This window comes from Lepus europaeus, chromosome 3 (assembly GCF_033115175.1).
Source record: "Lepus europaeus isolate LE1 chromosome 3, mLepTim1.pri, whole genome shotgun sequence".
NCBI lineage: Eukaryota > Metazoa > Chordata > Mammalia > Lagomorpha > Leporidae > Lepus > Lepus europaeus.
In genome coordinates this window covers 43,127,346-43,154,487 of record NC_084829.1, presented here as the reverse complement: position 1 = coordinate 43,154,487, position 27,142 = coordinate 43,127,346, and the positions used below count along the sequence as shown (strand labels likewise).

The 27,142-nt window shown below is 58.3% G+C and overlaps 1 protein-coding gene across 1 annotated transcript in view; it reads right to left on the bottom strand.

Annotated features, from left to right (window-relative positions):
- Positions 1 to 4,399: 4,399 nt before the first annotated feature.
- PTK7 (protein tyrosine kinase 7 (inactive)) overlaps positions 4,400 to 27,142 on the bottom strand; it is a 62,858-nt gene continuing 40,115 nt past the window's right edge. Inside the window, exons 2-20 of the mRNA XM_062186154.1 lie at positions 22,491 to 22,802; positions 21,942 to 22,044; positions 21,414 to 21,604; positions 21,167 to 21,317; positions 20,167 to 20,315; positions 19,697 to 19,963; positions 18,700 to 18,833; positions 18,384 to 18,519; positions 18,141 to 18,260; positions 16,691 to 16,840; positions 16,435 to 16,585; positions 16,218 to 16,345; positions 15,343 to 15,546; positions 14,480 to 14,635; positions 13,753 to 13,985; positions 13,331 to 13,411; positions 7,371 to 7,522; positions 5,841 to 6,019; positions 4,400 to 5,403 (exon numbers count right to left, since the gene is read on the bottom strand). Of these exons, the coding sequence (XP_062042138.1) occupies positions 5,243 to 5,403; positions 5,841 to 6,019; positions 7,371 to 7,522; positions 13,331 to 13,411; positions 13,753 to 13,985; positions 14,480 to 14,635; positions 15,343 to 15,546; positions 16,218 to 16,345; positions 16,435 to 16,585; positions 16,691 to 16,840; positions 18,141 to 18,260; positions 18,384 to 18,519; positions 18,700 to 18,833; positions 19,697 to 19,963; positions 20,167 to 20,315; positions 21,167 to 21,317; positions 21,414 to 21,604; positions 21,942 to 22,044; positions 22,491 to 22,802 (3,158 nt within the window). The 3' untranslated portion in view covers positions 4,400 to 5,242. The remainder of the gene's footprint in view (positions 5,404 to 5,840; positions 6,020 to 7,370; positions 7,523 to 13,330; positions 13,412 to 13,752; positions 13,986 to 14,479; positions 14,636 to 15,342; positions 15,547 to 16,217; positions 16,346 to 16,434; positions 16,586 to 16,690; positions 16,841 to 18,140; positions 18,261 to 18,383; positions 18,520 to 18,699; positions 18,834 to 19,696; positions 19,964 to 20,166; positions 20,316 to 21,166; positions 21,318 to 21,413; positions 21,605 to 21,941; positions 22,045 to 22,490; positions 22,803 to 27,142) is intronic.

Sequence of the window (27,142 nt, the reverse complement as noted above, 5' to 3'; positions counted from 1 at the left end):
GAGACATCTTTGCACCAAATACCAGCTCCACAATTTAAAGAGGGTTTCTTTTCCCCCTCTTTTCCTAATTTACACAACAGGTAGTTAAAACATATGGAATGTATTAGCTCAAGAGGAAGAACAGGTCAAATAAATAAATAGGTTCCAGCAGGGTTTCAGGAGCTATGAACAGTGCTGGGGGCTCTACTTTGAGCAGCACCATCACAGCCCTGGGGTCTCATTCCTGTCCTAGTTTACATACCCAGGGCCCCCGGCTCTCAGCAGGGGTACCCCAGAGAACCACCGCTCTCCCCCACATCCACAAGAAGGGTGTCTGGGAAGAGATAGCTCCCAGCTTCCCGTCAAATAGGCTGCCGTGTCTCCAGCTTCAGCCAAGCCCTGGGCGTCTGCAGTTCCTCTGCCTGCCTGGGATGGCTTCATCCTCACAGCCCTTTGCCCACACGGGGAGGCAGGGAGAGACTTAAACCCACTCCATATTGGAGTACTGCAGGCCTAGAGGCCTTAAAGTGTTGATGAGAACAGTTAAAAAAAAAAAAAAACTGGCTCACAGAGGTGTTGTGCGTGGACCTTAGATATATAAAAATCAGATGTTGTTCCAAGAAAGCTCTTCCTCCATCGTTTCCTTACTTCCATGAGGGGTCCCAGTGTTTAGAGAACAGTCACCCCTCCTCCTTTACATCATCATTCGCCTTCCTGTGTTGCGAAGCACAGCCGTCCCCCGGTTTCTGTGCGGAACTGGCTCCACAACAGCTTCCCCCCACCCCAAAGACACCCAAATCCAGCAGTGCTCAAGGGCCTTGTACAAAACAGTGCAGTATTCGCATATAGCCTGTGCACAGTCCTCCTGCATACTTCAAATTATCTCAATATTTTTTTTTTGGATAGGCAGTTAGTGAGAGAGAGACAGAGAAAGGTCTTCCTTTTTGCCATTGGTTCACCTCCCAAGTGGCCACTACAGCCAGCATGCTGCGCCGATCTGAAGCCAGGAGCCACGTGCTTCCTCCTGGTCTCCCATGTGGGTTTAGGGCCCAAGGACTTGGGCCATCCTCCATTGCACTCCCGGGCCACAGCAGAGACCTGGACTGGAAGAGGGGCAACCGGGACAGAACTGGTGCCCCAACCGGGACTAGAACCTGGGGTACTGGCGCCGCAGGCGGAGGATTAGCCTAGTGAGCCGCGGCGCCAGCCTCAAGATTGCTTTTTAAGACCTATTGCAATGTCAAGGCTATGTGAATAGTTGTAATACTCTATTGTTTAGGAAATAATGATAGGCCAGCGCTGTGGCTCAACAGGCTAATCCTCCACCTTGCGGCGCCAGCACACGGGGTTCTAGTCCCGGTTGGGGCGCCGGATTCTATCCCGGTTGCCCCTCTTCCAGTCCAGCTCTCTGCTGTGGCCCAGGAGTGCAGTGGAGGATGGCCCAAGTGCTTGGGCCTTGCACCCGCATGGGAGACCAGGAGAAGCACCTGGCTCCTGGCTTCGGATCAGCGCGGTGCGCCGGCCGTGGCGGCCATTGGAGAGTGAACCAACGGCAAAAAGGAAGACCTTTCTGTCTGTCTCTCTCTCTCACTGTCCACTCTGCCTGTCAAAAATTAAAAAAAAAAAAGAAATAATGATAAAAAGTCTTAAGTGTTCAATACAGATGTACTATGTTTCCCACGTGTTTTCAATCTTACATTGGTTAAATCCACAGATGCAGAATCCACAGATATGGAGAGCTGCCTGCAAACAGGAGGATGTGCGTAGGTTGTCTGCAAACACTACTGTTCTTTTATGTGAGGGACTTGAGCACCCGTGGACTTTGGTGTCCGTGGGGGGACTGTCCTAAAACCAGTCCCTCGTGGATGCAGAGGAACAAACCATACATCCATATATTTGCCATGTGGCTCTGCAGTGCCTCCTATTGGTGTTAATGCTGGGTCTTGCCATGTGACTTGCTTTGACCAATAAAATGTTAATAGACTTGTGGACTTAATTGTGTGTGTATTTGAAATATATAGTGAAATACACATAACTTAAAAGGCAGAGAGAGGGAGACAGAAAATGCCCACAGCAGCCAGGGTTGGGCCAGGCTGAATGAAGCCAGGAGCCCAGAATTCAGTCTGGGTCACCCATCCACCTGAGCCATTACCTGCTGCCCCCCAGGGTGTGCATTACAGGAGGCTGGCACTGGGAGCAGAGCCGGGACTCAGATCCAGGCACAGGGGTGTCCTGAGCAACATCTTCAGTACTGCACTAAGCACCTGCCCCAAACTTGTGGTTTTAAACACGCTTGGGTGAGCATTTGACCTTGCGAGGAAGATGCCGGCATCCCATACTGGAGTGCCGGGGCTTCCATAGCTAGCTCCAGCTTCCTACTAATGCAGACCCTGGGAGACAGCTGTGGTGGCTCAAGTAATTGGGTTTTTTCTTTTTTAAAAAATTTTATTTATTTTTACAGATAGAGTTAGTGAGAGAAAGAGACAGAGAGAAAGGTCTTCCTTCTGCTGGTTCATCCCCCAAATGGCTGCCACGGCTGGCGCGCTGCGCTGATCTGAAGCCAGGAGCCAGGTGCTTCTCCTGGTCTCCCATGCGGGTGCAGGGGCCCAAGTACTTGGGCCATCCTCCACTGCCTTCCCAGGCCACAGCAGAGAGCTGGATTGAAAGAGGAGCAACCGGGACTAGAACCCAGAGCCCATATGGGATGCTGGCACCGCAGGCGGAGGATTAACCAAGTGAGTCATGGTGTTGGCCCCAAGTAACTGGGTTCTTACAACTCACATGAGAGACTTGGATTAAATTCCTAGCTTCTGGCCCGGCCTGGCCCTGCCCCAGCTATTGCAGGCATCTGGAGAATGAATTAACAGATGAGAGATCTCTGTCTCTCAAAAAAATAAACATTCTTAATTGATTTTTTTAGAATGTGCTCATATGGTTTGGCGGGACCGCTTATGCTTCTGCCACTGCAGAACAACACGGTCTGGGTGTCCGCACACCAGACCCACAGCCTGAAGCCAAGCCCAGCTGAACTCACAGCCCAAGTCCAGCCAAGATCAGCCAAACCTTGCTGAACCTGAAGATCCCTGAGCAAAATATTTGTTGTAAGGGACTAAGATTTGGGGGTTATATTACATAGCACTGCCGTCCCAACATGCAATAGCTAAGTAATATGTAACCCAAGACCATCATTGCCCCTTATGCATGGGGGACATGTTCTAGGGCATTCTGTATATTCCTGAAACTGTGAAAAGCACCAAGCTCCAGCCTCATCTATACTAAGCTTTTTCCAAAATACACACACCTATGATAAAGTTTAATTTATAAATTTGCCAAAGTAAGAGACCACCATCAACACGACAAAACAGAACTTTATAACAGACTGCAATAAAAGTAATTTAAAACATGGACTGTTTATTTCTGGAATTTTCGACTTAAATGTTTTTGAACCATGGCTGGCCATCAGTAAGTGAAACCTTGGGCAGTGGAGCTGTGGGTAAGGGTGGTGAGCGGGGTGGGGGAGGGACCACTGGAACCACTGAGATTAAGTTAGGTGATGCATACTAAGAGCTTAGCAACATGCTTGCAACAGAGCGAGTCTGCAGAAGCTATTAGCTGTTAGCTTCATTACTGAGAAGTTTGGGGAGGAAAAGGCAGAACACTGCTGAACTCATTTCTTGTGGTCTAGGTGAGGAACAGGCTGGAATCAAATCATCTGAAGCCTAAAGGGCCTGCAGCCATGAGGCATGAAGCCACCACCGCTGTTCTACCTCCTTCAGCTCCCTGCTAGGGTCTTTTTAAATTTCTATGTATTTGTTTATGTGAGAGAAAGAGAGAGCAAGCAAGGTCCCATCTGCTAGTTCACTTCCCCAATGCCCACAGCGGCCTGGGGCGGGGGAACGCAGCCAGGAGCTGGGAGTTCAGCCCAGGTCTCCCACACGGGTGGCAGGGACCCAAGTACTTGAGCCATCATCTGCTGCCCCTGCAAGAGTACCCATCAGCAGGAAGTTGGAATCCGGAGCAGAGTCAGGACTGGAACCCAGGCACTCGATGTGAGATGCGAGAGTCCTAACCAACGTCGTAACTGACAAACACCTGCCAGCTCCTAGAATCTTACAGGGGCTCAGAAACCTGAGCCTGTCTCAAACTCCTCCAACCCGGGCGAGGAAGAGGCCAGCCAGCAGTCAGCAACACAGACCAGGTGGACAGAGCAGGTGGACAGATGCGATCCCGCCACCTCTGAGCCCTCAGGCTCAACCGAGCTGCGAGCTGGAGCCGAGGGCCAGGATTGGCCCGTGAGCCCTGTCTGAGCCCCACGGGTCTCCATGCAGGCACAGACGCCAGGATCAGGGGAGGAAGCAGGACTGTGGTTTTGGGCCACAGCAGGGAATCAGTTTCAGAAACAGGTTGTAAAAAAGGCTTCTTTATTGAGAGCAGCGAGTGTAAAAAAAAAAAAAACAAACAAACAAACAAACAACAACAACAACAAAAGTGGGAGGCAGAGCTGGCCACCCTCCCCGTCTCCTCCAGGGCCCACCCCTGCCTCCCATGCCCACCCACACCCCACGCTGCAATTACATACAAAAGTCGCCCGTGGTGCATACAAAAAGGGCGGGTTATATAGTGTCAAAAGCTCCTGAAAACTCCTTCATCTGCCAGGCACTTAGGATGAGGAAAGGAGAGAAGGGCTGGGGGAGGCAGGGGGCTGGGTCAGCGTGCACAAGCCCACGGCGGGAAGGACTCACTGGCCGGGCCCTCCAGCGTCCTGGCCTAGACCCCATGAGGGGCCCATGCCCTGTGTGCCCAGAACTAGTCCGGGACTCGAGTACATGAAGGAATTCCCCCCCAAACCCAGCTTGTCCCCAGCTCGTCCCCAGCCACCCCGCTGCCCCCCGTCCCCGGACCCCCAGACAAAGTTGGCAGGTGAGTGGCAGAGCTGGACCTGGTCAAGGGGAGAAGCCTGCAGGCCAGAAACCAGGGTTACCTGAGGCACCCACACTGTCCCCAGTGGGGGGAAGGGCAGCAGAGAAGGCTGCCCGGCCCAAGGCCCTGGTCACCCAGTCTGGGGTTAAATCTACCTCCACAGGGGGCTGGAGGGGAGGAAGAGGAAAGCCCAAGGCCCAGCCCCGATGCCGCAATGCCTGTAGCGCCAGGGTGGGTGCCCCAGCGAAGAGGACAGGGCCAGGCCCACCATGTTGAAGGCTCCCCTCCAGAAGTGACCCCCCTGCCCAGGCCGTGCCAAGACACAGCCTGCCGGGCTCCCTGCTCACGGCTTGCTATCAGCGGAGCTGTCTCCCAGGGCATTGGCAATCTCGCTGAAAGAGGGCCGGTCCTTGGGACTGGGCGCCCAGCAGCGCTGCATCAGCCGGTAGAGCTTGGTTGGGCAGCCTTCTGGCTGCGGGAGCCGAGCCTTCCCGGCCTGCAAGTCTGTGGGAAGAAGGGGGGTACAGTCAAGACACTCGACAACCTGTGCCTGCAGTTGGCGCAAGCAGCCTCGTGAGGGCGACACTGGGGCAGGGGTGGCAGGCGCTGGCTCAGCAAGCTTGTGATGAGGATCTTGCAACCCAAAGGGCTGACCCTCCTGGCCCTGGCTCCCTCTGGCTGGCGGGGTAGGGTCCAGGCAGCAAGGGTCCCTGTGGGAGCTAAAGTGGGGGGCAGGGGAGTTGGACAGGCATCCAAGTGCAGGCCGTGGGCGCTGGGGGCCGGGGTTATTTTCCAACCAGTAGGAAAACAGCTCACTATTCAAAGGGCTTGAGCAGTGGCGGCTGGGAAGTGACAAAGCATCAGCCCTGAGACAGAACCAGTCTGGGGGCGCTGAGCCAACTTCCCACCTGGAATGATCCCTTGGGAAGGCAGCTGCCTACCTGCCAGCACTTCATCATCTGCCTGCCCACCATGGGGCATTTCTCCATGGGTGAAGACCTCCCACATAAGCACGCCGAAGGCCCAGACGTCAGACTTGGTGGAGAAGTCGCCCTCCAGGATGGCCTCGGGGGACATCCAGCGCAGTGGCACCCAGGCCTGGCGGAAGTGGCAGTACTCACTGCAAGAGAGAAGCAACCAAGGGATGGCAGCGCGTGGTGCACGCAGCCTGGGGCCTGGACTTCCCACACCGAGGCATTCAGAGCAATTGTATGTAGGGCACAGGGCTAACACTGGATGACACTTGGAGGCAGCCATGTGGGTTTGATGGCTTAAAAATTCCAGTAAGAGGGGTGGGTAGGCATTTGCACAGTGGTTAAGTTACCACTCAAGATGCCCACATCCCATATCAGGGTTTAAGTCTGGGCTCTGCTTCTAATGCAGCTTCCTGCTAATGCACACCCTGGGAGTCAGCAGGTGATGGCTTGGGTACTAGGGTCCCTGCCACCCCTGGAAGAGACGCGCAGTGAGTTCTAGGCTCTTAACTCTGGCCTGGCCTGTGCCTGGCTGTTATGGGGCAGTGAATCAGCAGATGGAAGGACGATCCCTCCCTCACTCTCTGTTGCTCTGCCATTAAAATAAAAAATAAATTTAAAAAATTTTTAATCCTGTTAAGAAGCAAACTCTGCCTAAACGTTAACAGAAAACTAATAATCATGCATACTTTCCACACTGGCTTTAAACAGCTGATAAATGGGAACCTGTTTAATGGCAAGAGCTCTACTAATGACAAAGCATGACTAAAGCAGCAGTCAGACGACCTGGGGTGACCCAGAACTGGGCCTCAGGGGGACGTGTCCACCGCGTGGGCAGACACTGAGCAGTCTGAGTTTTTAAAACAATAATCACCGAATGCAAGGAGTTGCAGAAGAAACAACATGAACAGATAAGTTCTGTTGCTGTGCAATCTGCCTCGCTGTTAAAAAGAAAATGTTGGCCAGCGCTGTGGCTCAATAGGCTAATCCTCCATCTTGCGGCGCCAGCACACCGGGTTCTAGTCCCGGTCAGGGCGCCGGATTCTGTCCCGGTTGCCCCTCTTCCAGGCCAGCTCCCTGCTGTGGCCAGGGAGTGCAGTAGAGGATGGCCCAAGTGCTTGGGCCCTGCACCCCATGGGAGACCAGGATGAGCACCTGGCTCCTGGCTTCGGATTAGCGTGGTGCGCCGGCCACGGCGGCCATTGGAGGGTGAACCAACGGCAAAGGGAGACCTTTCTCTCTCTCTCTCTCTCTCACTGTCCACTCTGCCTGTCAAAAAATAAAAAAAGAAAAAAGAAAAAAAAAGAAAATGTTGGTAGCTTCTGAGCCCTAGGGAAAGTTTGCAGCCGTCAAGGCCTGTGGCTCCCAGTCTGGGACAAAGGACTAAAAGGCTCGACTCCCTCCTGAGCTCTGCAGCGCTGGACCAAGTATGTCCTAACCTCTTTCCCATACACCCCCAAACTGCATGTGCCCACCCCCAGCCCCGTGCGCTCCTACCTGTTGTACACATCCTTGCTGAGGCCCAGGGCCGACACCTTCACCTGTCTTTGGACGCTGACCAGGCAGTTGCGAGCGGCCAAGTCCTTGTGTACAAAGCGGTTGTTGGACAAGTGCTCCATGCCCAGGGCCACCTGGGTGCACAACGCCACCTGCAGAGAGAAGGCAGCCTGTCCGAGTAGCCCAGGACAGGGGTTAACAGGACCACCCCCAACACAACCCTTGGTGGGGTTGCCCTGCTGCCGGCGAGGCCGCTCGGAGGCCTCGCAGCAGAGCCTGCAAGTTCCCTTCCCTGTAAACGGGACGGCGGCGGTGGGTGCTCAAGGACTGGACTAGCAAGCACTCAGTAAAGCGAGAGCATAGGGCTGGGTGCACAGAGAATAACCACTGTGGAGGGAAAAGTAACTGGGCAGTGGGGCCAGCGAGTGGCGCAGCAGGTCAATCCTCCACCTGCAGTGCCGGCATCCCATATGGGCGCCAATTCTAGTCCTGGCTGCTCCTCTTCCCATCCAGCTCTCTGCTATGGCCTGGGAAAGCAGCAGAAGATGGCCCAAGTCCTTGGGCCCCTGTACCCACGTGGGAGACTGGAAGAGGCTCCTGGCTTCAGATTGGCGCAGCTCCAGCAGTTGCAGCCACTTGGGGAGTGAACCAGAGGACAGAGGACCTCTCTCTCTCTCTCTCTCTTCCTCTCACTGTCTATAACTCTACCTCTCAAATAAATAAATATTTTTTAAAAATTAACTGGCTAGCAATCAGAGCTTAGATCGCTTTTAAAAAACATTTATGGCCGGCGCTGTGGCTTAACAGGCTAATCCTCCGCCTTGCGGCGCTGGCACACTGGGTTCTAGTCCCGGTCGGGGCACCGATCCTGTCCCGGTTGCCCCTCTTCCAGGCCAGCTCTCTGCCGTGGCCAAGGAGTGCAGTGGAGGATGGCCCAAGTGCTTGGGCCCTGCACCCCATGGGAGACCAGGAGAAGCACCTGGCTCCTGCCATCGGAACAGCGCGGTGCGCTGGCCGCAGCGCGCCTACCGCGGCGGCCATTGGAGGGTGAACCAACGGCAAAAAGGAAGACCTTTCTCTCTGTCTCTCTCTCTCTCTCACTGTCCACTCTGCCTGTCAAAAAAAAAAAAAAAAACAACATTTATTTACGGCGCCAGTACTGTGGCATAGTGGCTAAAGCCACTGCTTGCAGTGCCAGCATCCATATGGGTGCCAGTTCGAGTCCCAGCTGCTCCACTTCTGATCCAGCTCTCTGCTATGGCCTGGGAAAGCAGTGGAAGATGGCCCAAGTCCTTGGGCCCCTGCCCCCACGTGGGAGACCTGGAAGAAGCTCCTGGCTCTTGGCTTCCGATCAGCTCAGCTCTGGCCGTTGCAGTCATTTGGGGAGTGAACCAGCCGATAGAAGACCTCTCTCTCTCTCTCTCTGGCTCTACCTCTCTACCTCTCTCTCTAACTCTGTCTTTCAAATAAATAAAATAATTATTTAAAAAAACAAAAAGAAGTCGGATGGGTGAACCTGCCAGGATCATTGGGTCCCGCTGGGTACAGGTGCACACTGGGTCTCCACGCAGAAAAGTGAGGCCACTCTTAACAACCCCTGGGTGGCCATCCTCAGAATGCCCCAAGCACCGCTGGTGTCCCTTGAAGTGATCACCATGAACAGAGCTGACTCTACTCCAGGCTTCAGAACCCCAGGGCAGCGTCTGTGAGTGGCAGGCAGCGGCTTTGATGGTGTGACCTGGTAGGGCTGGGACTCCCTGTGGCCTGCTCTCTGATCTGGCTCGCATGCAGAACCTACTCTTGGTCAAGGAAACACAGGAGGCCGGCCTTGGCACGGGCACTAACGTGTTCTCTCTCCTGAGAGCAGCGCTCCTGGAAATACTGCCTGAGTGAGGACAGTGAAAGGGAACCCTGTGAGACCCAGGCCAAGCGAGCGCTTCCTCACTGCTGGGCAAGACGCCGTGGGAAGGCCACCGGATTCCTTTTCCAAATTCTGTTAAAGATCTGTCCTCTGGTGCAGACCAGCTGATCCATCCCTCTCCGCCCCAAGGGCTTGCCCAAGTCCTGGCTAACCCCTGTGACACTACTGAGGCCCTGGTCCTCCTTGCTGTCATCAGCTCAGAGGTGACCTGCAGAGAGGTCAAAGGTCACAGGGCTCTGATATCATCTTGTCGGCCACTCTAACAGGCCTCCAGCATCTGCCGACACCCAGGGCTCCCGCCTCACCTCTAGCGCCAGCCCACTGCTTCCTGAAATCCTCTCTGCCCGCTCCACCAAGGGTGCACCCCTCATTCCAACTCCAGCTGGCCGGGGAGTGGCCCCAACACGCCACCTCCCTTTAAAAAGGAAACTGTTGGCCGGCGCCGTGGCTCAACAGGCTAATCCTCCGCCTTGCGGCGCCGGCACACCAGGTTCTAGTCCCGGTTGGGGCACCAGATTCTATCCCGGTTGCCCCTCTTCCAGGCCAGCTCTCTGCTATGGCCCGGGAAGGCAGTGGAGGATGCCCCAAGTCCTTGGGCCCTGCACCTGCATGGGAGACCAGGAGAAGCACCTGGCTCCTGGCTTCGGATCAGCGTGATGCGCCGGCTGCAACAGCCATTGGAGGGTGAACCAACGGCAAAAAGGAAGACCCTTCTCTCCCTCTCTCTCACTATCCACTCTGCCTGTCCCAAAAAAAAAAAAAAAAAAAAAAGGAAACTGTTTCTCCTTCCATTTGCCCAAGCCCTAAGACTATAAAGGGACAACACAGCTCACGACACCATAGCACGAGGAAGTATTGACAAGTCTTAGCACCTTTCCCAAGAAGCTTCATCTCTATGGAATCCCCAAAAGCAACGTTCTACAAATTGCTCAGCAGGATTCACACAGGGCCGGGGTGTCCGGTGCAGCAGCTGGAGAGGCCTGCGGCCTGTGTCAGAGAGCTTTTGAGGCTGCCTCCGCTCCTGCTTCCAGCTTCCCGCTAATGTCAGCGCTGGGAAGCAGCCGTGATGGCGCATGTAGTAGAGTCCCTGGACTGAGTCCCTGGCTCCTGGCTTCAGCCTAGCCCAGCCTCTGATGCTGTAGGCATCTGAGAAGTGAACCAGCCGAAGGGATCGATCTCTCTCCCTCTCCTTCTCTCTCTGCTTTTCAATTAAATTAAACAAATGAATTAAAACTTTTTTAAAAGACCCACATGGGTCTCAAATCTAATTTAGTGAGTTGAAAAAGAAAAAAATAATAGAGCAGGAAGTCGAGTACATAAACACAGGATCATCAAAGTTTAATTTTAGGGGTGTGTGTGTGTGTGTGTGGGTGTGTGTGTGTACATGGACCCCCGCTGAGTCCAGGGTAAAACACCTCCCATCGGAAATCCTAACCAAGAAACGCTGTCAGAGGGGCCAGTACAGACATTTGTGTCCCACAGTGGAGTGCCTGGCCCCACTCCAGCTTCCTGCAGACCCGGGGAGGTGGTGGGGAGGGCTCAAGTAGTTGGGTCCTCACTAGTCTTGTGGGAGACCTGGATTGAGTTCCCACCTCCCAGCTCTATCCTCCTCCCCTCCCCAACCCTGGGAGCCACAGGCCTCTGGGAGTGAACCAGCAGATGGGCACTCCGTGTCCCTTTGCTCCCTCCCTGACCTTAAAAGGTGCAGCAGACCAAACTGCCCCTGGGGTGCCTGTCCCCCACATCAGAGTGCCTGGGCGGGCTCCCACCTCTGCTTCCTGCTAATGCACTCTGGGACACGCAGGTGATGGCTCAAATACTTGGGTCCCTTCCCCTGGGGGAGGCCCAGCTGGAGTTCCTGGAGTCAGCCTGGACCAATCCTGGCTGTTACAGGCATCTGAGGAGTGAACCAGTGGATGCATAGTATTTCCCTTTCTGCTTTCCAAATAAATAAAAAATAAATAAACTTAAAACAGCTGGAAAACTTATTTAAAAACCTCCAGGGGCCAGCACCATGGCTCACTTGGCTAATCCTCCGCCTGCAGCGCCGGCATCCCATATGGGCGCTGGGTTCTAGTCCTGGTTGCTCCTCTTCCAGTCCAGCTCTCTGCTGTGGCCCAGGAGAGCAGTGGAGGATGGCCCAAGTGCTTGGGCCGCATGGGAGACCAGGAGAAAGCACCTGGCTCCTGGCTTCGCATCGGCACAGTGCTAGCCGTAGCAGTCATTTGGGGAGTGAACCAACGGAAGGAAGACCTTTCTCTCTGTCTCTCTCTCTCTCACTCTCTATAACTCTACCTGTAAAAAAAAAAAAACTCCAGGCCGGCGCTGCGGCTCACTAGGCTAATCCTCCGCCTTGCGGCGCCGGCACACCGGGTTCTAGTCCCGGTCGGGGCACCGATCCTGTCCCGGTTGCCCCTCTTCCAGGCCAGCTCTCTGCTGTGGCCAGGGAGTGCAGTGGAGGATGGCCCAAGTCCTTGGGCCCTGCACCCCATGGGAGACCAGGAGAAGTACCTGGCTCCTGCCACTGGATCAGCGCGGTGTGCCGGCTGCAGCGCGCTACCGCGGCGGCCATTGGAGGGTGAACCAACGGCAAAAAGGAAGACCTTTCTCTCTGCCTCTCTCTCTCACTGTCCACTCTGCCTGTCAAAAATAAAAAAAAAAAAAAAAAAAAAAAAAAAAAAAAAAAAAAAAAACTCCAGACTTCAGGGCTGGTGCTGTGGCACAGTGGGTAAAGCCACCGCCTGTGACACCAATATCCCATATGGTTTGTGTCCCAGATGCTCCACTTCCAATCCAGCTCCCTGCTAATAGCCTGGGAAAGCACTGGAAGATGGTTCAAGTCCCTGGGTCCCTGCACCCATGTGAGAGACCAGGATGAAGTTCCTGGTATCTGTTTGGCCCAGTGCTGGCTGCTGTGGCCATCTGGGGAGTGAAGAGCAGATGGAAGACACTCTTCTCTCTCTCTCTCTTTCAAATAAAGAAAGGAAGGAAGGAATCTTTAAAAGCAACCCCTCATCTAATGTAGAACGTCATCAGTGGAGAGCATGGAACCCAACCTATGGCCGCTAGCCTGCTGCACCAAAGACCCCAGGGCAGACAAGCACAGGAGAGGTGCACGGTGAAGGTGGTGACAACCATGGGTTGGACAAGGCCCTCAGGTCACAGGACAGGGGCAAGGGACTTCCTATCGGCCCACGTCCCTGTCCAAGCCAGCAAAACCCACCTCCTCCACACTGCTCTCTCAACACCGCCGCCTCCTTGTCACTTAGCGTCTCTCCTGCCTCTCCGCACCTCTGCGGCCCTCATGCCACACTCTAGCCCAGCCCTGCCCCCCAGGGCAGCAGGGGCCCAAGGGGAAGAGGCTCAGGTCCCGCCCAGCCCAGCCCAGCCGGCCCCTGGACGCGCACTGCTCGCTGCTCCTCCAGCTCACGCTCACCACAAGCAAGCAGGGGGTCCTGCTGCTTGCGTGGGGGCTCCTGCCCCAGAGGGAGGCCCGAGCAGCTCGTCCACGAGAAGCTGCCGCCACAGCAGTGCAAAGCTGCTGTCACGCGACAAGACCTGCGGGCAAGTCACCTAACCTCGCTCCGCCTCAATTTCTTCATCCACAAAATGGGGTACAGTTCACACTTAATGCCAGGAGCTAATGAGGTAATTACATAACACATTGGGGATGGCATCCCATGTCAGAGTGCCGATTCCGGTCCTGGTTGTCCCTGCCTCCCATCAGGCTTCCTGTTAACGCATCCTGGAAGGCAGCAGAGGACGGCTCAGGTGCTCGGTGCTGCCACCCATGCACGAGCCTTGGATGGAGTTCCCTGCTCCTGGCTTCGGCATGGCCCAGCCCTGACTGTTGAGGGCATCTGGAGAGTAAAGCAGCAGCTCTCTCTCTCGCTTTCTCTCTCAATTAGGTGGAAACAGACAAGTAAACAATTAAAACAGGAAGCTAACGCATGGAAGGGACTCACTGAGGGCCTGGCCCCCAGGTGCCTCTGTGACCACGGCCACCCGGGGACCTTCTTCCTTCCCAACCCGTGCTCACCTTCTGCTTGGTGCTCAGGGGCTGGGACTTCAATTTCTCATCCTTGCTCTTGGAAATCCTCAGAAACTGTTTGAGGTCTCCCTGTGGGAAAAGCCAAGCCCCTCGGTCAGGTCAGAGCCCAGTTGCTGGCTCTACGCATCAGCTCCAGCAGGGCCTTGCAGAACCAGAGTGAGGGGAGACGGCCCCGGGGGCGTGCAGGCTGCGTGCAGAGCAAGAAGCTGCAGAACAACGCAGGGCGCACCCCGGACACCCGCAGCAGACGTGGGTGCAGGCGTCTGAGGTCTGGGGGCCCGGAGTGCCAAGCACCTCCAGACGGCAACAGCCGCAGGGGAGGTGTCCGTGGGACCCATCCCCCAGCTCCCGCCCCACACGGGGACCGTGCCCTGCCCGACAACGCCCCAGGGCCCCTGCCGACAGCGTACCAGGTCCACGTACTCCAGCACCATGTAGTGGGGCTCGGCCTCCCGGCACAGCCCCAGCAGCCGCACCACGTTGGCGTGGTTCAGCTTCCCGAACATCTCGAACTCGCGGCGGAAGTCCAGCTGCTGCTGCTCGTCCTTGCTCTGCAGGCTCTTCACGAGCACCAGGGTCTCCGCCACGCCCTCCTCGAGGCCCTGAGCCTTTGCCAGGAACACCTCCCCAAACTCACTCTTCCCTGCGGACACAGGGCACAGGCGGGCTGGGCCCCGCTGCTGCCTGGGACCCCCTCCGCACACCCCCTCACTCCCACCTGGGCTTCGGCGTCTCCAGTGGTAACACAGGGGTTACAAAAACAGAGGGCACTGTCCCAGCTCTCGCGTGGTCCGCATGAGCATTTTGGGGGTTCAGGTTCAACAGGTCCTAATAGTTCACGTTTCAATGTATGCTAGTTAGAAATTTAGCACAGACCCCTAACCCACCCCACTTTTCCTCTTGAATGAAGTTTAAACAAAAGAAGGAGTCAAAGAAAACATCCAGAGGCTACCCCGCAGGTAGCACACCAAATCTGCAGGGGGCACCGGGGGCACCAGACGGGGTCCCTGCCTCTGTCCCCATCTATCGCTAGCAGCCGAGGGGTCAGGCCCTTTCGAGCCCCGCGCCTGTAACCCAGCCTCAAGCCCAAGCCGGCGGCTGTCACCCAGCGGGGCAGTGGGGCTCAGGACAACGCACCCAGTGTGGTGATGGGCTGCAGGCTGGCCCTCGGGAAGTGCATCTTGTCACTCATGCTGTGGTGCCTGTTGGTGGCCGCGGGGCCCGAGCCCAGGCTGCTCAGGGCTACTTCCTCCTGGATCTCTGCTGAGGGCTGCCCGTTCTGCAAAGGCCCACCTGGGAAGAAGGGGCACGGGGTGAGGGACGGAGGCACTGGCCTCCACGGGGACCTCACTTCAGGGCCAGTCTCAGCGATGAGCTGGGGGCAGGGAAGGGCCAGGTCACCCTTTGCCGTGTGACCACCTGCTGGTGTAGCGGATCACTGCCTCTGAGATGGGGTAAGCTGCAGGGGTCTACCCCAAATCCCCCACCCCCCACCACTTCTACAGGGGGTGGCTGCCTTCCAGGAGTGCCCCAGGTGCAAAGCGCTCCAAAGACACACAATGAAAGTGACGAGGAGGGAGACTTCCCAGAGCACCAAGGGGGATGCTGGAAACCCAGCATTGCCCGGTAGAGCTCTGCTGGGGCAGGCGGGCGTAGAGACAGGGCAGACTGCCCTTGGGGAAGCCCACGTGGGACAGATGCACGGGTCCATACACTACTCGATCTGTGGTCTAGTCCCCCCCTTCCCCGAGGAGGGTAGGCAGGGAAACAAAGGCAGCTGCTCCAAGAGGCTCTGGCGTGGAAGTCTTGAGCCAGGCGCTGGGAATCGGCCAACTCCGGGCTTCCCGCGAGGGGTGGGGCCTCCCGGGGCCCGCAGCGCTGCGGCTGTCCCCGCCGTGGCCGCAGGAGGGCGCTCAGCACCCGCCGCCGCCGCGCCTCCCGCCCTGCTGGCCCGCCCGCTAGCTCGCTGGCTTGCTGGCTCGGGGGACTCAGGGACTCACCGTTGAGGCACTCCATCTCCGGCTCCTCGCCCTCGGGCTGCTTCTGCAGCCGCTTAGCTTTGCAGCGCTTCTTGCAGTAAAACATGAGGCCCAGCACGGCAATGATGTAGGCCACGGCTGCGCCCACTGACAGCCCGATGGTCTGGATCATCTTGTAGGGCGGGGGACTGCCGGGGCCCTCGGACTCCTCTGGCATGGGCTTGTCTGAGAGACACAGAGTGTCTGACCAGGGGATATCTCTCCTCACTCAAGCGCCCACCCCGCATCTACCCCAAGAGTCCGGGCTGGGGGTGGGGTCACCGACAACGCCCACCCAACAAGCTCTCACAGAGCCTTGGCCTTGCTGTAGAGCCAGCAGCAGGTGCGGACTTATGGGTCAAAAGCCCAGTCATGGCCGGCAACTCAGCATGGCAGAAGGCTCCCAGGAGTCAGCCCCGTGCGGACAGATGCAGACAGGCTGGGGAGAGGGACCCTCGGGGTGTGGGGGGGAGGGCAGTGCCGAGGGGAGGCCCAGGCCAGGGCCTTTAACCCAGTATGTCCTCCTCCCTGGGGCCTCGTCCTGCTGCATCCCTGCCTGATCCCCCCACCCCCAGGGCCCCACCCACCATGTGGCTGCTGCAGGAGACCCGGGAGGAAGCACTTCAGGAAGAGAAGCCCCCCCCACACACAGACACCCATGTGGGGTGTTAATAACGGACAGCCCAGTTCTGCCAAGGAATCTAAGACTGCAGTGACATGGTGGGTACGGGGGGGGGGGGGGGGGCGGGCAGAGCGGAACACCCTGCCCCACCACACAAATGGAGGGGGGCCCAGGAGAGCAGGCTGATAAGGAAGCCTCCCCAGACCACCTCGGTGCAGGGCCCTGCCAGGCATACCCACGACGTAGAGGGGGGCCTCCGTGTGCTTGATGTTGCAGCTGTTGCCTGCGATGCAGGTGTAGCGGCCCGAGTCCTCCGGGGCCACGTCGTGGATCACCAGGGAGCCGTTCTGGAAGATGTGCATCCTGCCCGGAGAGACGCCGCAGCACTGCCCACCTGGCTGCCTCCAGGGAGCCAGGGCTGCGGGAGGCGTGGGGCGGGGACGAGGGCTCACCTGGGTCCCAGCTTGGTGGGGTCCAGGATGCGGTCTTTGCCTTTCCACTGGATGAGTGGTTTGGGGTCTCCCTGGGCCTCGCACCGCAGAAGGGCCGTGTGGCCTTGGTACACAGTCGTCCGTTCTGGCTCGACCTTGAAGGTGATGAAGACTGGGTGGGAAGAAGACGAGCAAGAGGTGAGCGATGGGAGCCGGCAGGGTCCAGGCCGCGCCCCCCACCCCCACCCCGCCCCCCTGGGCCCCGCCACACTCGCACCTGCCACCGTGAGCTGGACGTGCGCACGGATCTGGCCCTGCGGCCCATTGGAGGCAATGCAAGTGTAGTTGCCGGCGTCATCGCGGGTCACGCGGGCGAAGTGCAGGGTCCCCGCGTTGTCTGTCACCCACTCTGGGAGGCTGCTCCCATCTGCAGGGGCAATGAAGAGGGATCAGGCCACGGAGTAGAGTCTCCCTGGAGGCTGGCAGTGTCCTGGGCCGCTCCTGCTGGCTCACTGGCCAGCAAAGCCCAACTCCTGAGCCCATGCTGAGAGCTTCCCCTCCCTACCACCCATTTACCCCTTCTCCCCATCTTCATCCCCCTCCTACTGCCCTACGTGACATTTCATCTGCTGAGCGGCCTTCCAACGGGGCCCCAAGATGGCCTTGTTCTCCGCTCCTCGCCCCAGAATTCATGGCTGCTCTCTGCCACCGTCCCAGACTTCAGATCCACATGGAGCCCCTCCCCCCCAGACCCAAGCAGAGGACCCACCTCCGCAGCACCTACAACCCTACCTTCTCCCTCTCACTGCTGGTGAGGGTTAAAGATCAGTGCAGCCCTTCTAAAATAAACAACGTGGCAACTCATGTCAATGGCTGTAAAAATGCCCATGCCCTCTTATACATAATTATTCCATTTCTGGGAATGTTTCCCAGAGGAAATAAACCTAAATCCAAAAAAAGGAGAAAAAAAACCCTCTGGCTTAAAGATGTTATTACAGCAATAAAAGTGCAGGAATAGCTAATAACCCTAATCTCCAACCGTTAGGAAATATTTTAATAAATTACAGTGAATCCAATCATTGGAATATTATTGCAATCATCAAACCCAGTGTTTATGCAGAATGTCTAACACCAGGGGAAGCGCTTGATGGCATTAGGTTAAAACGGACATAAGACTACATATGGTTATCTGCATTTTCTGTTTCCATAATACGTGTGTCTATCTCGTGTAAATTTAATAAGTGAAAACTCCGTACAATGAAACTGCTATGTTAAAAAAGAACACACATAGGGCCGGCGCTGTGGCGGAGTGGGTAAAGCCGCCGCCTGCAGTGCCAGCATCCCATATGGGTCTCAGCTGCTCCACTTCTGATGCAGCTCCTTTAGAAGGCCTGGGAAAGCAGCAGAAGATGGCCCAAGCGCTTGGCCCCTGCCCCCACATGCAGACCCAGAAGAAGCTCTTGGCTCTTGGCTTTGTATCGGCCCAGATTTTCCCCAATTTTTGAAGGCTCTCAGGTGGTGAAAAGGGTGAAGGAGCCCTGGACAATGCCCTAGATTGGCGCGGTCACTGGGGCCTGAGCTGTCCAGTGCTGTCAGCTGACCTCTGACCTGGCCAGCCTATCAGTCGGCTCCATCTTCCTGTGTACTGCCACCATTCCTGGCTGGTGCCAGGCACTTGGCTGGCGCCACACGCGCCTGGCCTCACCCCAGGCCCAGGTAGCACCCACCTGCCCGTATCCACTTAATAGTAGGTTTCTCCCGGCCAGTGGCCGAGCAGGGCACCGTGGCTTCCTTGTCAAACTCCATGCACTGCTGTGGCTGTGGTGGTGGTGTGAACTTGAGCTTCTCTGTGTCGGCAGAGGAAGAATGGCGGCTGCTGAGGAGGCTGGACAAAGCTGGGCCCGCTGCTCCTCCCGCTTTGCACCGCTGCCCACCCAGGCCGGGGGCGCACCCCACCCACGCAGGCTCACCCAGCACTTGCACGCGGGCCTGGGCCTCGATGCTGCCGGCTGGGGTGCTGCTCACACAGCGGTACCACGTGCCGTCATAGACCTCCACGCTGTTGATGCGCAGGGTCCCGTTCTTGGAGACCTCAAACCGGGAGTCCTGCAGCTCACAAGAGGCCACCACAAGCGACGTCAGAGCCTCAGGCCACCCCCCACCATGGCTTCTCTGGGGTAGGGGGGGGTGGCTACAGGGGAAAGGGGGCAGCAGGGAGGGAATCGGGCAGGGGCAGGGGCAGGCCCACCCACCCACCACTGCCAGCCATCCCCTGCCCCATCTCACCTCGGAGATGAGCATCTGGTTCCGGTACCAGACGACTGTGGGCTTGGGTGTGGCCTGGGTCAGGCAATGCAGATAGCCCGGCCTGCCCTCCTCCAGCTGGCTGTCCTGAGGCTTTTCCAGCCATGTGGGCACCGCTGGAAAAACCAGGGAGACTAATTATAGGTCTCCAGCACCAATGGACTCGGGCCCAAGGGACTCAAATGCCCCCCTCGTTGAGTTCAGAACCGGCCAACTGCCCGGGGAAGACCCACAGCAGTCCTGCCCGGCGAAGGCCTGAATGCTACCTTCGTAGCTACCTTTGTCATCACAGTACACCTGCAGGTGGGCACGCCTATGCCCATGGCACAACCAGTGGTGACTGATGAAGCCATGACAAGGAGAGGACTTCAAATGCTGGCCTGCGGGACTCCACGCACCACACCACACACAGCCACAAGCCATGTGGCTACTGCGTCCCTCCAACACGCAAGCCTCCTTCTGTCTCAGGGCCTGTGGCAGGGCTGGACCCCCGCTTCGCGGGAGCACCCCTGCAGCAGAGGCTGCCCCCACCTCCCTCTGCCATTTACTCTATTTCACTCTGCTCTTCCCACCCCCCTTTTCCGTAAGTAACATGCCTACCATTATGCCCCAAAAAGCAAACGTGGATTTCACTTGGTTCCTGCAAGCACCTTGTAGGGTACGCGTGGGCCCTGGCCAGGGAGCTGGCTTGCTGCCCACGGTCACTCTCGGGGCTAGGCACACAATGGGACCCAGGTCCAGTGCTCGGTCCTCTGCAGCCCAGGCACCGCTTTGCCACAGGGCCTGTCCCCCTTCCCGACCCTGGGCATGGCTGCCACCGGCTACTCCAACAGTGCCTCCCCGCAGGTGACCGGGCCCCCCGCCCGCGGGCCCCAGGCCGGCACCAGGGAAGCCTCTGTCCGTCACAGCCAGAGGCCGAGACCTCTCAGGATTGTGGTCCCCTCCACCTCCCCTCGGCCCGCAGGTCGGAGGTGCTCACTTGCCACGGTGATGTTGATATCCTGTCGCCGCTGACCAGCCAGGTTGGCTGCATGGCAGGTGTAGACACCAGCGTCGCTCTCGGCAGTATCCGCGAACACCAGCTCGTGGCCCTTCTGGTAGACCCTGCCATGGGTGGGCAGCCGGACCCCCGCCTGCTCCCACCACACACTGGGCTCCGGCAGACCATGGGGGGGCAGGCAGGCCACACGCTCCTCGCTGCCGGCTGTGAACACCCGGGGCTCAAAGGGCGGCATGTCTTCAATCTCTGGGGGTGGGGGGGGGGGGGAGCTGGCTGACCACTGTGGCCTCAGGAAACGTGGTATCCTCCCTCAGCCAGCCCAAGCCCTCCCCCACACCAAACCCTCCCCGCTTCCTCCCCCTGCCCTGTGCATGGGAACTGAAGCCTAAATCTCTGTGCACCAACATCGAAGGCAACCCCCTCACCCCACCCCAGACCCGGGGACCCACCAGCCAGGTGCAGTGTGGCCTTCAGGACGACAGGTGGGCCCCTCTGGCCCTGGCCGATACAGCGGTAGACCCCTGCATTGCGAGGCCGGACCTGGGTCAGCAGCAGGGACCCGTTGGCAAACACCGTGGCTCTGCGGAGGTGCTGGGGGCTGTGGACGGGACAGAGTGCTGTTTGGAAAGGGGTGGCCTGCAGACCTTCTTCTGGGGAGTGCCCAGGAACCCTTTCCTGCAAAGGCTGGAGATGGGAAGGGACTAGCCGGGAACGTAGCAGCGAGAAGGAAGCTGGTGCATGTGTGTGTGTGCACATGTGTGTGTGCACGCGAGTGAGCATGCATGTGCTCTTGTGTGACTTGTTCCTGTGCGGCTGTGTGTTCCAACGAGAGACTCAGTCTTAGTGGTATGGGGCAGACAGCAGTGGGCCACAGTGTGCAACCTGGCCACCTCCCCACGGATCAGGCACCCAGCTCCAGGGGTCAGAGCCCATTGGCCACAGCAGGGTGAAGGTCAGGGGTAAGCCAAGTCCGAGACCAGGGCAGCACACGTTAAAGGGCTATGGTCGTGCCTGGCGTGGGGAAGGTGCTCTCTGCTCTCCTAGGGCCTAAGCTAGGAGACCTGGCCCTAGAGCGGGGCTGGACTCTCCCAGCTTCCTCCAAAAGCTGTGTGTGTGTAAGGCATCTTCGCTACCCTGGAACAATCCAGATGGTACCCACCTAGGTCCCCTGTGTCCCTCTCATCCCTGGATCTTCCCTCCCCTTTCTCCGAAGCCTCATGGGGCACAGGGAAGTGGGGAGAGCAGCACAGCCACCCCCAGCTCACACACTAAGCTTTGTGCAAATTGGAAAAAGATGCCCTTCCAGGAGATGCTTCCCTTTGTTGGCCTCACTTTGGAACAGGGAAATAGTCTACTGCCATCTGGTGGAAATGGGAGGCACTGCATGCATAATTCTACACAGTACACAACCTGTACCACAGTCCTGGATGACCCCAGCCAGACACTTACCGACTGCGGTTAGAGATGGGAGTGTCATCCTCAAAGACCCACTGCAGGCTTGGGGCCGGCTGGGCTGAGAACTGGCAATGGAACATGGCCTCCTCGTTCCTCGCCACTACCAGGTCCTGGGGTGCCAGCACCACCCTGGCAAAGCTCTCATCTGGGGCACAGGGAAGCGTGGTGGGTGGTGAGCAAGCAGGGTGGTGACGCCCCTCCCAGCCCTGCCTCACCTCCTCCATCCCCTCCCCAGGTTCACCTGCAATATTCAAGGTGAAGTTCTGGCTGCTGCAGGCCTGGCCAAAGGCATTGTGGGCACAGCAGGAGTAGACGCCACTGTGCTCAGGAGTGGCCGGCCGGAGGGTCAGGTTCCGCTCCTTGCTGCTGACCGTGTGGTTGCTCTGACCGTCAGAGAGAGGCGTCCCATCTCGGAACCACTGGTAGGTGGGCCTGCGTGTGGGAGGGGGTCAGCACCAGGGGGCAGGGAGTCCTCGGTGGCCAGGAGAGGATACAGAATCAGGGGTCAGAGCTAGACCCATTTACAAATGGAGAAACTGAGGCTTGAGGACAGGGCACAGAACAATTCGGGGCAGATGAGACTGCAATTCTAGAACGCTCAGCTCACAGAAGCGGGGGATTGCCCCACACTTGCAATGGGCCGGGCCGGCGCCAGGTCACTAGCGTTTGTGGGCAGGGGTGTTGACAGAACAAAGCAGCCTAGGATCTGGGCAGATTTCTCCAGCTGTCTCAAAGAACCCTCTCCATCCCCACCCGCCTGGCTCCTTACCGAGGGTGCCCGTCGATGTGACAGCGGAGCGTGACCTGGGTCTGTGGCTGGATCTCTGCCTCAGAGGCCGGCTGCTTCAGGGCCACAGGGCCCCCCTCGATCCCTGCGGGAGAGGCCGCAGGTGCAGTGAGGGGTGGAGCCGGGGGGGAAGGCAAAAGGCAAGGAGGACACATGGGAAATTGTGGAACCTTGAGGCTTGGGGCCCAAGAGACACAGTGGTGCTCTCGAATCAGCGGCTGGGGGCTGCAGGAACCAGATCCCAAGCGCTGGCCCCGGGCCCTGGAGGATCAAGCCTGACAGGCAGTCAAAGCCCTCACTGCCCCTCCCCCTGAGAAAAACATCCAGCAGAGAAATGGGCCCCAGACTCAAAGGGGAAACAAATTTTGGAAAACGCAAGGCTTTCCAACTTGCGTTTATCCATGGAAGCAGGAACAGCTGGCGGCCACCGCGCCCTGCCTGCCTCCGTTGACTGGACCTGGGAGAAGTCGAGGCCAAGGAGGGGACCCCAGGGCTCAGCGGCGGAGGGTGCAACGGGGACGAGGCTCTCACATTTGATGTTGAAGGAGGCGTTGGCGCTGCGGGCTTCCTCGCCGGTGACATTATCGCGAGCCACGCACTGGAAGGCGCCGGAGTCCTGCAGCCGGTCCACAGCAGTGAAACTCAGGCTGCTGACCTGGGGAAAGCGCCGCTCGGTGTCCTGGACAAAACGCCGCTCGGTGTCCTGGACGGGCGCCCCGTTGAGCAGCCAGTACACGTGCACTGGGGCCGGAGCCTCGACCTCACAGCGCAGCAGTGCCCGGCGTCCCTGCAGTGCATCTTGAGAGGATGGCTCCTTGATGAAGACGATGGCTGCCTGGGCACCTGCAGTGGAGATGCAGAAGAGGCCGGGTCAGGAGGGGCTGCAGCTCCTGTCCTAACAGAAGCCAAAATCCCAAGCACAGGAGGAGGAAAGAGCCTGCGTACACAGCACGCATCCAATAAGTGCAGGTGTGAAGGATCACAATACAGCCATTGATAAGAGTCCATGGAAAAAGTTCTCAATGGCATGAAGTGTTTTGTTGGATACAAAGCCGCTGAGCCCTCACCTCAGGGGCCTCAAGTCTTTGGGGCACAAAGGACTTTTATCCAAGACAGGGCTATGGTCACGTAAATGCCAGAGGGAGGGTGTGGGTGCAGAGGGGGAGGGGAGCCCCCAGGGCAGCATGGCAGTGGGCTGTACAAGGAGGCTCCCCGAGAACAGAGCCTGGACCTGGATGCCAGGCCGGGGAGCAGGGAACTAGCAGGCAACCCTCCCCACTGTCCAGGACCCAAAGAACATCCCGGAAGGACAACCCCTAGGGTGCCAGTAACAGAGGCAGCTACAGCTCAGACGCTCTGCAGCCCAGGGTTAGGCAGAGGAACCCACTACATCCCTGGGGAAGCCAACACTCTCTACACACCTACGCTGTGGCCACAGACTCGCCAGGGCCACCCCCAAGCCCAAAGAACCCATCCATGGTCAAGGCCAACTGTTCTCTGCTAAGGCGAGAGGTGAACCAAGTAGTTCCCGGTTTTCTCCTGCACCCCTGGCTGGGCCAGGGGAACACTCAACAGACCAGGGGGACTGGCAAGCACAGGTGTGCCCACAGCGAGTGGGAAGCGAGGGGAGCGAGAAGCCAGTGCTGACGAGCAGATGAGTTAGGGAGGCGGAGGGTGGGGCCGGGCAGGTGGGTGGCAGGGAGTAACACACTGGGCTTTGTTTCCCGCCCACGTGGGCGCCTTGCAGAGGCCTGGAGCCACTTGGCCTTGAACGTGGAAAGGAACACTCTCCCCGCCCAGAAGAAGAAATATGCCACCTGGGACTGAAGAAGCAGGCTCTGCCTGTGACCAAGCGGGCTGGGCAAGAGCAGCGAGGAGAGACTAACGGGTCCTCCCTGTCCCCTTCCAAACCACCGAGACTGATTTCAGCCCAAAGAGCCCCTATCCGGGCTCCGGCCTAGGGTTTGCTTCATCCAAGGAGCCAAGGAGCTTTGTCCGGGTCTCTCATGCAGGTGCAGGGGCCCAAGTACTTGGACCATCTTCCACTGCTTTCTCAGGCCATAGCAGACAGCGGGATCTGAAGTGGAGCAGCCAGGTTTCAAACCAGTGCCCAAATAGGACGCGGGCACTGCAGGCGGCACGTTTTTGCCTGTTGCGCCACAGCGCCGGCCCGGGGTATGTCTCTTTAGGGCACTAGGCTTGGTGTTCTCATGAAGTCAAGGGCAAGACAAGTCTTGGGTCCCCTAGGCCTTGACCCAAACGAGCGGCTGCCCCTGCGTTGATCCGTCTCCCAACACGGAACAGTCCAAGGGTCAGGTGTTTGGTGCAGGGTTAACATGACATTTGGACAGTCCCATCCCACACCAGAATGCCTGGCTCAAGTCCTGGTTAATTCCACTTCCTGCTAATGTGCGCACTAGAGGGCAGCACACCATGGCCCTAATACTTGGGTCCCTGCCACCCATGTGGGAGACTTGGATTGAGTTTTGGGCTCTTCCTAGTACAGGTGGGTGGGATGGAGGGAAAGTGGCCCCAGTCCGGCCCAGTCCTGGGTGTTGTGGTTAATTGGGAAGTAAAACAGAAGATGGGGGGGGGGGAATCAATCAATCAATCAATCACTCTCTCTGCCTTTCAAATATAGTGAAAATAAATAAAAGTTAAAACACAGGGAACTTCCTGGCGTTACTTCTGCAAGGGGCACTGGTGGTTCTCCGGGCAGGCCGACTCCCCACTTCGCTGAGCTGTGTCCACCAAAGCAGCACTGTCTGGCCCCCCCGGGCACGTGACAATCCAGACACCCAGCACTCTGCCAAGGGCTCCAAGGGGCGTGGCCCTGCCCCCGCAGGTGTGAAGGGACCTGCCCAAGTTCAGGAGCAGAGCCCAGAGGAGCCGACTCCTAGCCCCACCCAGGGACCCAGAGACAGCCCTGGAAGCATCTGACCTCACGGCGGGCAGTCACACTGCCCACAGCCAGCCAGTGAAGGAGAGACAACGCCAGGCACACAAAGGCACCCAGGGAATGAGGCTGAGCAGGCGGGTGTGCGGCGGGACCAGTGTGTGGCACGCTTCCCCACAAGGCTCGTGGCACAGACCAACAGACCTGCACCTGTGACTCCCAGAACCCTGGGACCCTCAACACCCAAGTCCAGGACGCTCGTCAAGGCCAAAGACAGAGCGCTTGCCCTAACAATGTGGGCAACCCCCCCTCCCACCCCGTGTCCCAGGTCAGCCTCTGCAGCCCTGGGGGAGCTCCGGAGCCAGGAGTCTCGCCCACACGGAGGAGCAGTTGAGGGTTTGGAATCACAAAGGTCGGGCTCAGATCTTGACCTCACACCCAGGGGTGTCTGGCCTCGGGCACGAACACAGACTGTTGGCCTCAGTTTCCTGGGCCCGCTCACGGGCTGGCAGGCGTTGCCGAGGTGGCTGATGGGTGAAGTGCCGCATGCAATGCTCCCCTGCAGTAGAAGGCAGCCGAGACTGGCGGGAAGATGTCTCTCGCTGCTCAGGGACTCAAATTCTACAAACGTTCAGAAGCTCCAGCGTGGCCAAGGTCCAGGACTCCTCCCAGCCCCGGGCAGTAAGGAGAGGTCCGAAGAGGATTAGCAGGTGGTGGGTGGGATGGAGGGAGAGGGGCCCTGGGCTGCAGACCACCTGCCCCAGGTGGTCCGATCCAAATCCAAGCTGGGGGAAGAGCCAGCATACCTCGGGGCGGCGGGAAAGGACCCCAGCCCAGCCCCAGGCTCCAGCACCCACTCCTGGCGCGGGGGCTGGGCCGCTTCATAGCTGTGGTGAAAGACGCTGCATTCCCAGACTGCCACTCAGAGCCCCCGTGCCCCCACGACAGGGCCTGGGGAACATCAAAGCCAGCCCCGCGGGGGCCTCTGTCCTGACGTCGGCTCACAGCAGGTCCTGGTTAGTGCTTGGCTGGGGCAGACTTGAGATGTCTGGAAAGGCCTTTTTCAAGTCCCCAGCTCCGGCCGTGAGGCTGCGCCCCCAGGGAGCCTGGCACCCACACGGGCTCAGAAGCCGCTCTGAGGATGCTCGCTGGGGCCCTGGGCACGGCGGCCAGGAGGAGCTGCCACTGGGCTGTCGCGCTTCGCGGGAGTCAGGCAGGAGGCCCGGGCACACTGGGGAGTCCCTGCAGCTCCGCCAGACTCTGGAGAGGAGTGAGGGGCTCTTGATGGCATGAAACAGCGGGCAGCGGCGACAGAGCAGGGGGAAGGCTTTGGGGGGCTGGGGCGGCATTTCCCTCAGGGGCCCCCTTTCTGGGCCCAGGGCTGTCACGTGGGGAAGGCACACTAGTCCCTCTCTCACGTGCTGCCCCATCACATGGTCCCCCCCCCCCCAAGCACGTATGCTCTCCATGAGTAGCTCTTGGCGTGGGAGCTGTGCTAATGTTCGGGAGCGATGCTGCCTTAGCATGGCCGGTGCATCCTTCTCCTGGCTGTGAAATGGGGACGCCAGCCCTACCAGCCCGGCTGTGGGGCCCTGGACAGGAGCCAGGAGCTCACAGTGGGTCTGCTTCCCACTGAAGCCCCTCGGCAACGATAAGTGGGCAGGGCCCTCTTCCCACACCAGGGCAACCCCAGCAAGGCGAGCGCTGCAAGAACCCAGTCAGGAGGTCTTCCAAGCCCCTTCCTTGGCGCCCTAACAGTCATCTATACCCAGACCCTCTCCCTGACTGTGCCTCCAGCGCCAGCCCCTAGAGAAAGGGCTGTGTGGGCAGCAGCCCAGCTCCCGTCCCTGAGCCCTGCCTGCGTCTGATCTGGAGCCCACCCTCCTTGTTCTCTGGGCCCCAGGCCCAGCCAACCATGTGTGCATATGCACGCATGTGTGTGTGTGTGCACATACACAGGTGTAAACACGATTGTTGTGGACAGCAGCAGGAAGTTTTCTCCAAGTATTCCAGTTCTAAGTCATTTGGGCCACTTTGGTCCAAGCACCTATCCTGGCCGCTCAGTGAGCTCCCAGGGGCTGGTCCCTTTGTTCTAGGAAAAACATCCCCAGGACCTGCACAGGCCTGGAACCTGCTCGATACGACTGGCTGATTCTATCCACTTCTCCCTCCATCCTCGGCACAGGCGCCTCTGGAGCAGGGGAGGAGCCTGCCACTGCCAGCCCAAAGGCCCCCTAGAAAGATGGGAATTTTGCATGGTGCTGCGGGGTCACATGACCTCTCCTCG